At 35.8% G+C, this 12260-nt stretch overlaps 1 protein-coding gene across 3 annotated transcripts in view; it reads left to right on the top strand.

The window, feature by feature from the left end:
- Positions 1-12260, top strand: part of LOC139960263 (ankyrin repeat and fibronectin type-III domain-containing protein 1-like) — a 216172-nt gene that overhangs the window by 62990 nt on the left and 140922 nt on the right. The window contains exon 1 of one of the 3 annotated variants that reach the window (XM_071958485.1): positions 1344-1691. The exons of 1 other annotated variant lie outside the window; for it this stretch is intronic. In XM_071958485.1, the coding sequence (XP_071814586.1) occupies positions 1635-1691 (57 nt within the window). In that variant the 5' untranslated portion in view covers positions 1344-1634. Of the gene's footprint in view, positions 1-1343; positions 1692-12260 lie in introns of those variants that run through there. One more of the 3 variants, XM_071958487.1, reaches the window with a different exon arrangement.

Here is a 12260-nt window from a genome sequence, read left to right as displayed (position 1 = left end):
TGCACTGTTTGGATGAGTTTCAGGAAATAGCATGATTAGCTTAATTGGAAGTCAAATAACTAGCTGTTAAGTATTGTTGAGTTTGCTTGCATAGTGAAAATGGACAGTCTCAAAGATGGGAATATACAAAATTTAAAAAATGTTCCAATAATGAAATAAAGACTAGATTACAGATTTTCTTCTACATTTCATTTGTTTTGATTATGTCAGCTTTTCCACTCCATCCTGCAATCATTTTGGTGACTGACTGTTTGTAGAGAATTTTCTGTAGAATAATGTAATCCGTGGTTCCTGAACCACGATAATAAGACTTGCGAGATGCTGGTCCATGCGTTTGTGACATCAAAGCTTGATTTTCTTAATTCACTTTTATTTGGCCTTCCTGATTCGACCATCAAGAAACTCCAAAAGATCCAAAACACCGCTGCCCGTATTGTGAAAAGGAAAGGAAGAAAGTGCCGCACCACCCCACTTCTGAAGGAACTTCATTGGCTACCTATCAGCTACAGAATCCAGTATAAAATACTTCTTCTCACCTTCTGTGCTCATCATCTTGAACGGCCTGTGTACCTGTCACAACTTCTCTTGCCATATACTCCAACTCGCACACTTCGTTCCTCCAACAAACTGTTTTTAACTGTTCCAAAACCACGATTGAAGAACTATGGTTACAGAAGCTTCCAATACTCTGGGTCTTATCTCTGGAACAAGTTACCAGATCACATTCGAACATGCTATAAACTTTCTACTTTCAAAAGTCTACTTAAGACCCATTTTTTCACTTGTTCTTTTGTAAATTAATTTACTTTCTTTGTGAAGCGCTTTGAGCAGTAACTTTTGTTTACTGATTTGGCGCTATATAAGTCTCATTTATTATTATTATTATTATTAACAAAGAGGCTAAAAGAATGCTTGTCTTGTTAAGTTGTTTTGGGAATGTTTAAGTTAGCCACTGCAACTGTGTATGTCATTTTGAATCACCATTGAACTATTTGTTTGGCATGACAAGACATTAGCCTCGCCAAGAGAATGCTCATATTTAAATATAGGGACTCCCTCAGGGCTTCTTTATGTAATTAATTTTCACATGCAGCAGTGTGACCTTAGACTGTCATGTTTACTGGATCTGTTGTCAGTTGTTCTAAGCAACAACAGACAACACTAATATTAATAGAAAAGTATTCCTGTTGGTCCATACCAGTACATCATAAATTCCAGCCGGGCCCTGTTGCTTGTTCTACGTGCACACAACTCAATCGCGAAGTCACTCTCCTCCGGTGCATGCCTTATTGGACGACAGCTTGCCAGGGCAGCAGGTTTACGGGCATGCAGCTAATTTGTTGCTAAATTTATTTTCAGTAAGACACAGCGTGAGACTGGATAATTTGTGGCTTTACTTTGTTGCCTCTTTCCTGTGTTAGCAGCAAGTATATGTAATCACGAAGTAGCATTGGATTCAGTTTCTGACTTCTGTATGATGTACCAGGGGTATTCAAATGTTGGAAAGGACTGGATATGAAGCAACTGTAATTTCCTGCAGTGCTTGTTTTAAGGCCAAATAGGGTAGCTGAAGTTTCAAAACGGACTAGTGAGGTGGGATTAGTTACACAAAGCAAAGAGAGAAAGACGAAAATATGTTGTCTCTAAAGGATCTTATTTGGAAAAAGCTGGTTAGAAAGTGCGATGATGAGGTAAGATGTGTTCTCTATCATTACACATGAACATCAATTTCTCTATGCAAGACAGTTAAGTTTGTAAATGTGCTCACTGATCAGAGATGTCTGCATAGCACTAGCATTCACAAATTTGTGAATGCTAGTGCTCTATGCATCTCAGGTTAGCGGATACTTATCTCTTTGAAGATGATGAGGAGCAAGATTAAAAGTTAATTTTCTGTAAAATGACTGGTTGATTTTAAGGCATTGCATGGAACCATCCATCTCCATGGTACACTCTTGATCTGTGTCAACATGTTTCACCAAAATGTTGTTTCTCAAATTTGTATGATTATTACAATTTATTTGAAAATCCATTGTTTGTATCTTTTTAGCTTTCATCCAAATAAAGAGCTAACATATATACCAAGATCTATATCAGACTTATAATTATTATACATATATATGTATACATTTTATTTTAATTTAGAGTGTGATTTACTATGTTTTGTGACAATGTGGAAGATACATACATGTAATCAAATGTCGGTGCTATTGTGACATCTGGACAATTTTTCTTCTAGGATATCTTTATTGCACATGGGACATTATCTATGTGAGTAAGGTTCTTTGTGTGATATGTGTCATGTGATTCAGTTTCCTTCTGAGTCGCCTTGTAAGCAAATGTTATAGCATTTGACAAATTTCTTTTAATGAACTGGTTGTTTACAGATTCTTTTAAACCATAGAAGTAAAATGATGGTAATAGTCGATGGTGATTGATTTTCAGTCTGCTAGTAACCTGTGCAAAGCTCCAGTATGACCACATATTGTATGCCATGCTGCATGGTACAGTAGACAAAGCTGCCTGTAATGTACGTAGAAACATATCAGTTAGCTTGGCCTTGTCAACTTAGAGTGCGCAAAGTCTGCATGCAAATTTGTGCATTTTTTGAAACTGTGAAAAGTTGGCAAGACTGACTTGACCAGGTAAGATAATTTTCATATTTGGCCTTTGACCTTACTTACTGGGTAATTGACATTCAAAGCAAATAGTGTCTTTGAATTCCTTTATTTGTGTACTCATACAAGTATATGTTTGCCTTTTCTTTCTCATTGAGAAGACAAGGATTAACTGTTTCTCCTGCAAACTCACAGAAATCCTCTTGGAAATCCTCTTGGGCACAACTCTTTGATTAAACGTGCTGTCATATAAATCAGATTGGGCTTTATCTTCTCTCGGAACTTTATCTCAAAAGTGAAGTAAAAAAAGACAATCACCGGAAGTTATGCTAAATTAAAGTAATGTTTGAACAAAGAATCAATGTAACAGCTAGGTAGCGATTAATTTGACACTGATATTTTTTCCCATCTACCTATACTGCATGAAAATTATTTAGAACATATTAACTTAAATGTTAAATTAACTTAAATTTTTCTACAAAGATTCAAAAGAAATGGACTGCTTTTTATTTAATACATTTTTTATATCTTTGTCGAAGGCAGAAAGAATCTACTGTACAGTATGCAATAGTGATGGCATGTATGCATGTGTGTGTGTGTATATGTGACACTTACTATTAAACGCTATAACTTCAGAAGGATGGCTGGGGTACATTTCATATTTGGTATGTAGGTTCCCCTTAGGTGGAACTGTTTGGGATTGTTGTTGGTGGTTTTGAAAGGTCATTTGAGGTCAGCACGGGTCAAAGTCTGAAAACATTGTTCACATAATATCTCAAGTAGTGGAAGTTGCAGGAAGCTCAAACTTGTCGTGTAGCTTGCCATTGGTGAGCAGACAATCTGTAGTGTTTTTCATGAACATCTATGGTCATTTGAGGTCTCAATAGTACAAATACTTGTCATGTACATGCAGCATAGTGAATTCTTGGCTGCTATTGGTTTGGCTGGGATCGAAGGTTACCAGAGGTCAAACTGTGCAAACATTGAAAACATGATATCTCAAGAAGAGAAGCTTTGATGAATCTCATGCTTGGCATGTTGATGTCCCATATTAAGAGAGAAATCCTATTGAAATTGGTGGAGATCAAAGGTCATTTGCAGTCAACGTTTAAGTGAAAGTCTGAAAATGTTGTTTACATGATAACTTAAGAAGTACATCTTTTTTTGAACTTTATACTTACTATGTAGATCCAGCTTGATGAGTACAAGAACTCTATTGAAATTGGTAGAGGTCAAAAGTCAAATAAGGTCAACAGGTGTCAAAGTCTGTAAACCTTTTAACTATAAATCCAAAATTGAAGCTACAATTAACCTGTGAATTCTCCGATGCAGCAATTTTCTTTTGGTGAACATAGTTTGGTCAAATTCAGTTCAGTTGAGTTTTGTGAGTGGGCTCTTTAAAGTCTTCACCAAAACAAACCTGTCAATTCGCAGTGTGTACTAACTGCATAGGTTATATGAGGTGAGTACGTCGCTCGTTAATTCACTAACCAGGTGAGGTTTGGGGATTCAGGAAATGGAATCTGCTTCAGTCTGTTGATAATCTTAAATGCACTCCCTTTAAGACACTCAGGAGGCCCTTATTAGTTTTCATCCTCAGAGCTTCATGGGTCAACAGGTTATCCCAAATGGGGAGAAATTGGCTTAAGGGATCAACAGGTAAATCTCAAATGGACTCAAAATTGGTAATTTTCTCTATGATATATATTTGTTGGCGGTTTGCTAAGTTGTGAAAATATTTCACAATGTATAAACAATGTCATGTAAGGCTCTCATTCATTCATAACAAATATTTAAAGGTATGGTTGCAAGGTTGTGTAGCTGATATTGTTAATATGTGTGAATAAATCTCACATGGGAAGACCTCTTTCTGGATATTGAAATATTGTGGAATGCAAATTCTGTACTGTAACATCCTTACCAGTGAATGAAATGGTTGATGCCCAAAGGGAGTGGTGCTACAAAGAAGAGCTGGAAATCTCTGATATTTTCTGGTTGTCACTTAATTCTTGGACAAATTGAACTCACTTGTGCGATATTGTCATTAGTTATTTGAAATTATATGGCAAGGAATCTCAAGCCAACTGGCTTCTGGTTCTGAATTCCTGCCTGCTTGAGATTTTCCATCAAGCCTCTTTACCGCCCTGTAATAGTACAGATTCCATACATCAGATTTTAAGGCCTAATGGTGTGCTATTCAGGATTTCAAGTTTGATTATGCCATTTAATATAAACAGTGTCACTTTAATATACACATTATAGTGCTCATGGAAATACTAATGTTGTCTGTCTGATAGGTACTGTATCTCTCATATAAACAGTGTCACTTTAATACACACATTATAGCATGGAAATACTAATACTGTCTGATTGATAGGTACTGTATCTCTCATATAAACAGTGTCACTTTAATACACACATTATAGCATGGAAATACTAATACTGTCTGATTGATAGGTACTGTATCTCTCATATAAACAGTGTCACTTTAATACACACATTATAGCATGGAAATACTAATACTGTCTGATTGATAGGTACTGTATCTCTCATATAAACAGTGTCACTTTAATACACACATTATAGCATGGAAATACTAATACTGTCTGATTGATAGGTACTGTATCTCTCATATAAACAGTGTCACTTTAATACACACATTATAGCATGGAAATACTAATACTGTCTGATTGATAGGTACTGTATCTCTCATATAAACAGTGTCACTTTAATACACACATTATAGCATGGAAATACTAATACTGTCTGATTGATAGGTACTGTATCTCTCATATAAACAGTGTCACTTTAATACACACATTATAGCATGGAAATACTAATACTGTCTGATTGATACTGTAGGTACTGTATCTCTCAGTCTGCCTTCATATGGAAACAATTGTATTTGAAGTTGCCTGCTTAGATAATATGCAGTCATTGGCATCGAATGTGCTTCATTGTTGTTGTACCAACCAGAAAGAAGCAAATGTTCCTGTAATCCACCAAAATATCACCAAGAACAATGGTAATCAGGCATTAACTTCAATGGTTTACAGGAAAACAAGACAACCCTCAAACATTATATTGAAATTGTGGGATGGATAAGTGGCAAGTTAGTGCAGACCTGTCAACCAGTGTGACCCCAAAATAGGGAGAATAACATTTTTCAGGGCCGAAAAATAGGGAGAACAAGGGGAAAATAGGGAGGTTGGTAATTGAAATGATATGAATACTCCTAAAGAAGTATAGTCTACTTATGCAATACAGTGAGAGAATTATCCAATCAGTGTTTCTTGTTGTAGTTTACAGCAGCTTGCTTCGCTTTCTACAGGGTTTCTTTAATAGGCTTCCATTTGAAACAGGGAACAGTGGACTCTGGGTACTGTGACTTCATGGCTAGTATGCTAGATAGAGTCCCATCAAGCTTGAGACTCGACTGACTGTCTGTCTTGTTCTTGCGAACTACACTGAATAGCCTTTCCTGTTCAGCGTTACTGTGGGGAATACTAAGCATAGGACTACAGGAATTGTTAGCTATTTTCAGAAATGTCGCAAGTGATGAAACATTAAAAAACCTGGAGAATAGAATATGAACCGGGAGATTTGGGTAAAAACCGGGAAACTCCCGGTAAAACCGGGAGATTTGACGGGTCTGTAAGTGCCACATTATTTAGACATATATAGGTGAAATGTAACTTGGTAAGAGTCACCAACAACCAAACAGTTAATACATATTTAAAATTAGTGGGAATGTTGATGAGTATCATAAGGTTCTAACACTTTTAGACTGGAGGTATGGCAGGGGTTTACAGGCTCTTTGTGTGTACAGAAATTATAACCTTAGCATTAGATATGTAATGAGCATAAAAAATTATAATGATAAGTTATGTGTCGTATCCTTCCATCCTCTGATTAATTGTCTGTTAACCTGTAAACACATGTGCTTATAAAAATAGAGAAGAGTGTTTGTTTGATGGTACCTTGGCAATAATCTTAGTGATACATATCATATTCATATCTAGCCATTGTGATATTCTCTCGTTTTGAGCAAAGACCTACTTTCTTTGGTAGAAGGTGGAAATCTCGATCAACAAAGGAGCATGTCATCTGTCAACTGGATCATAAATCAAATTGGAAGGTAGTGTTCCTTGGATTGATCTAAGTAAATAGCCAGTTGAGCACATACACACACATACACATTATGAAGCCATATATGTTAACTTATCTGTCAATACACTCACAGAAATTATGTTTCTAAGTGAAATTTAATAAGGAAATAGTTTAAGATGGACCTGACTTTCAGTGCTTTCAAAGATTTATACCTGTTTTCTAATTTTAGCTGCCTGTTGAAACTGCTGAAAGATTCCAAAAGTAACCCTGTTGTAGATTTCATGTACTAGAGGTACAATGTATGCATTTTTTAATAAGTGTAAGTGTCCTGATGGAGGCAAAAATGGAAGTACATAAGTATAGAAGTTTTATCATTGGTGAACATCTGATAGTCTATGTAGCTAGCAAAAGAAGCATGGCTGGTTACCTGTGGTGAGTGCTACCTGATACATACAGTACATCTATAAAACACAAAACACTCATCAAAACAACCATTCAAAGGTTCTTGGGAGTCAAGAACAGAGGAACACGGACACCAAGATATTTTTTGCAAATTCTGAAATTGATATTTGGCAATTTATTTTTGTCCATGAAAAAACTGTTTGCTGCAAATGGTCTGGAGATTATTAAAGCAAGCAGAGTTTCAAGAATCTTTAAAATAAGTTTGATTCAAAATCACAGGCTTTTCAATGATATGATCAATGAAATGACATGCCGGGAGTAAAATATTTTGTCCAAATTGTGAACTCTTTGATTTGACAGCTATATTTGAAGAGCCAACATGAAGACAGGGGACTTTGTGTTTTGGTTTGAGTAAAAATTATTTCCTCATAATACAATGGTGAATAGTTAAATTACAAGGAGTCAGAGGAGGGCTGAAGAAGCAGAGCTTTTATGAGCAGTCCCCCTTTACAAAAACAAAAGAATACAAAGAATTAGACAGAGGAAGAAAGAGAAAAGAACAAAGAAAGAAGCAAGCAAGAAAGAAAAACTACTTAATGATAATAATCGTTAAATAAAATGGATTTCATTTTTTGTTTGAAGCAATGAATATTTTTGGAATGTTTTATTGTGTTGTCCAAACTATTCCAGATTGTAACTCCAGAATTGATAAAAAGTCGATGTGTCCTCTCAGAAGAGATCAAATTTGTACATAAGTTTTGACAAAAGTGTGTATTGTAGTTATGAATGTCACAATTAAAAAGATAGTAATCAACGAAGTTAGAAGGCAAAAGTCTAACATATTTACAGTATACATAAATAGAACGATTAACGATAAACAGGCGATTAAGGTAAGATTGAAAGGTGTTTCCCCAAATTGCAGTAAGACAGATTTGAATTACTGAGGGCCGGAATCGTACAGTGTTTTAAGTGCATGTGATGGTACAAAATAGGGAATTTTATGAATTATTCCAGCAATCTTTGTGATTTTGGAGCATAGACTATTAATATGATATTTCTAGGTGAGATTTGAGTCCAGAAGAATACCTAAATATTTAGCTTTTTCAACAAGAGTTTAATCACCATTATCAATAAATACGATAACTGTATCAACTCTTCTTTGAAAAGGAGAGAAATCATAAAATTTGTATTGCTAACATTTAAAGACAAAGTATTTGCTTTTAAACCAGTTTGATACAGAGTTTAGTTCAGAGTTTAATGACACCAGCATCACAATGAATATCTTTGTGCTTAAAAAGAATACTTGTGTCATCTGCAAAGAGTGTAATGTTAAGGATAGGAGAACAGTTACACAAGTCATTGATGTAGATGATATAAAGTAGTGGTCAAAGTACTGAGCCCTGTGGGACGACGCAGCTTACCGTACTGGTCTTAGAAGTTTGATCATGAATCATACAACCTGTTCACTCCTGAAAAGATGGAATCCCACGGATACCATAATGGCTAAGCTTTTTAAGTATATATGGCTGACAGTGTCGAAAAAAGAAAGGAACACACCAATAGTAAATTCGTTGTTATAGAAGCCATTATCAATGTACTGAATATATCTGCTGCCACCATATACAGTTAGTGGAAAGATTATCACAAAAACCAAAATGATGTGATGAAATGATATCATCCTTTTTCTAGGAACTCTGTGAATTCTTATACATGGTTTTCTCGAGAACTTTGAAATTGTAGAAAGAATTGAGATTGGTCGATAGTTTGAAGCACAGAGTGATCACCATTTTAGAAAATAGGTGTTATTGTACCACCTTTCATACTTCAAGGAAATATACGGCTAGAGAGAAAGGTTGCAAATGTAGGTGAGCGGTTCAAGAAGATTTTCGCAAGTACGAAGTATATTGAGTTATATCGTCAGTGCCAGATGCTGAACTTTTCTTTGAAATTCTTAATGATTGAAGATATTTCAGTACAGTTATTTGGGGAAATAAGCAAAGTATTAAGATGAGAGTTTTTGGTTTCGATGATAATCGTAACCTTTGCATTCATAATGGAGTATGTTTGGGGGTGTGTGAATGGTGTGTGTGCATTTGTGATGCCCAGCTTGTAAACACGATATCTCAAGAAAGTAAGCTTGGGCAGATCTCATATTTATTAGGAATATGAACCACTGTTTATAGCTCCATGGTAGATGTACCACATGGAGTACAAGAAGCCTGTAGTTTTTTGTGTAGGTCAAAGGTCATTTGGGGTCATCAGAGGTCAATTGTGAAAACCTTGTAAACATGATATCTCAAAATTGGAAGCTTAGGCGGATCTAATACTTGGTATGAAGTTGTATAACATTGAGTAAAAGATGCATATTGATTTTGGTGGAGGCTAAAGATCATTTGAAGTCAACCTTCGCCAAACATTTACTTCACTCCCCTCTTACCTGTCTCTCTACACTAACGCACCTTCCTAAACATAATATCACAAGGGAGCTTGGACAGATCGCATATTTGGTTTGTAATTACCACATTGAGTACAAGAAGCCTAATGTTGTGGGCGGAGGTCAGTGTAATGTAATGTATTCAAAGGCAAGTTACCGCTGGTAGGGGATTCCCTCTGGTTTGCTATGGTGGTGATATTTGGAGCCAAATATAATAAAGTCAACCTCATCATCATTTATTTTCAAATAGGTTTGAGACATCCATTAACATACTGGTGACTGAATTTCATACTTTGTGTATCAACTTATGGAGTATATACAACAACCTATTCTTTGCTGTGAAAAATCACAAAATACAGTACTGTTTTCGCTTAACCACCCGTTGAAAAAAATTCAACGATCGTCAAATTTCGATAGAAATCGATAAAAATTGTTGAAAATTTTAAGACTGAAACGGACAGGATTCTCAACGAAATTTCAACGAAAATTATCGCGAAGAAAACCGCAAACGTAACTCGAGACATCTGCTGGTTGTGAGTTTCGTTTAGTCCGTAGAATAACCGCAGTCATTTCTCTGACAATGCCAGAAGTTGAGGAATATTACAGTCGAAGTAAATGTGGTTTCTTAGTCCATGACGGCATTCTCTGAAAGTTTATTAGGCAGTAGGTGACTGTTAGCTAGGATTGAAGTCGAGTACAAGAACAATAGCCTAGCTAAAGGTCGATTGTAAACGGCCCAGTTACGTGTGTTTACCCGCCGGTAAACGTAGATGAATCAACTCAACTGTGACATGAGTAACAATATTAGAGAGAAGGTTACTCACCAAGGCACGCAAGTCGGATAAACTAGAAATATGTTAAGAAAGCGTAGCTGGATATCAGTGAGGTTTATTTCCAATAACAAATTACGCACACACGTGTTATGCGATGGGTTGTAAAAATCAAGTTGAAACTGGTTTGAGCAGCCTCCGATTTCAGCGACGTCACGTGCCATACAGTACTTTACATTTGATACAAAGTTACTTCAACAACAGCTTCCCAAAATTTGTGTCGAAATAGGTTAAGTTTTAACCGCATAGCATAGCACAGTACCATTCATAATTTGCATATTACACCAAAATTTACACTCGGCGTCCAGATGGCGGGAAAATGTAACATCGTGTTCAATGTGTTGTGTCGTTCCCATGGTGCGATGAACTTGGGCAAGTTCGAATGTCGATGACCTACTTATGTTCCGTGACCAATGTCAGTGGGAATTATGTGTGTAAAAACTTGTGTTTTTCCATGCGTTATATATATAGAAGTTTTATGTAAGCGGAGCGAATTTTGGGGCGGCTCGTTGATTGTGAGGAAGCACTTATCTAAGCATCAATATTTGTGAAAAATATCGTAAGGTTTTTCAGATATTCTCTTTGAATGTCCCCTCCATATATCTCTCATCAAATCGTCTCAATCCTGTAAAAATTTAGTTTGCTTATTTCCGCTTATTCGTGAAGTGCAGATTCTTACAATATATTTACAAGTTCCTTTAAAAATAATTTTCCGAACGGAACGGAAGTTAAATTTTATTTATCAGTGTTGATAACAGATCTACTATGAAACGTTAAGTTAGGCTTTCGCAATATTTTTTTCTTTCTTCAAATTCCGTGACCGTATTCGACACTTGCTTCCATTCCACTTTCATCGGTACATTATTTTCGTACCCGTTGTTGAAGTTGAATTGATTCACACATGAACAATACACTTTAAAAGAAGTACCGGCGGGAAAAACAAATTGAGTGTTTTTCCCTTTTCAAGATTTTATGTCCTACACATTTTACCATGATGTTCTGCGATCGCGGAAAAACACTGGCTAGACCAGTGAGCGCCTATACTTTTCATTTCATTGATTCGTTTTCATCGACGTCTTTTGCGAATGGTTGCTGATCGTGATGTCATAAAGTTAATGCAAACGACTGTATATACCTACTTGGGAATTTTTCAACGATTTTACGCGATTTTCAACGTTCCGCGAAGCCACAGTTTGACCTCCCATTTCGTTGAAAATTCATTTTCAAGGCATCGTTGAAAAATCAATGAACGCAGTAACTTAAAATCCCAATCGTTGAAAATCGATAAATTTGGATAAAAATCGAAAAAATTGGATAAAAATCGTTAAAATCCGTGGAATTTTTTTTCAACGAATTTAAACAGGCGTTAAGCGAAAACTGTACTGTACCTCTTGGTTGAACTACACACTTGGTATGTCAATATCCTTTGTTGAATACAAGAATGCTATTGGAACTCGAGGAGGTCAAATATCTTTATGAGGTCAACATAGACCAATGTCCGAAGAACTTGTAAAAAATAGCAGCAAAAGTAAAGCTTTCATTATCTTCATGAAAGTAGATCCTCATAAGTGCAAAAACCTCATTAATCACATCAAGTCTATTAATGTTTAACATTTCATTACAGTTCAATCTTTTACTGTGTTTCACTGGTTAATATTCCCATGTGAATGTGATTAGGAGTCACTAAGTCAATTCAATTTCTGGTTAATTTTTCAGATTTCTGCATAATATCCTATGAATTGTTACAGTTATGAACAATCGACAGTGTCCTTATTCACCCTTACTTGACATACTTGCTCTCATTGCCAACTGATTTTCATTTCAATACATGAGTACCATTATAGTGCAAAGACAACACATATAGAC

Source organism: Apostichopus japonicus, chromosome 19 (assembly GCF_037975245.1).
Source record: "Apostichopus japonicus isolate 1M-3 chromosome 19, ASM3797524v1, whole genome shotgun sequence".
NCBI classification, from domain to species: domain Eukaryota; kingdom Metazoa; phylum Echinodermata; class Holothuroidea; order Aspidochirotida; family Stichopodidae; genus Apostichopus; species Apostichopus japonicus.
The sequence above is the reverse complement of the archived record's forward strand: the minus strand, read 5'-3'. Positions and strand labels throughout refer to the sequence as shown.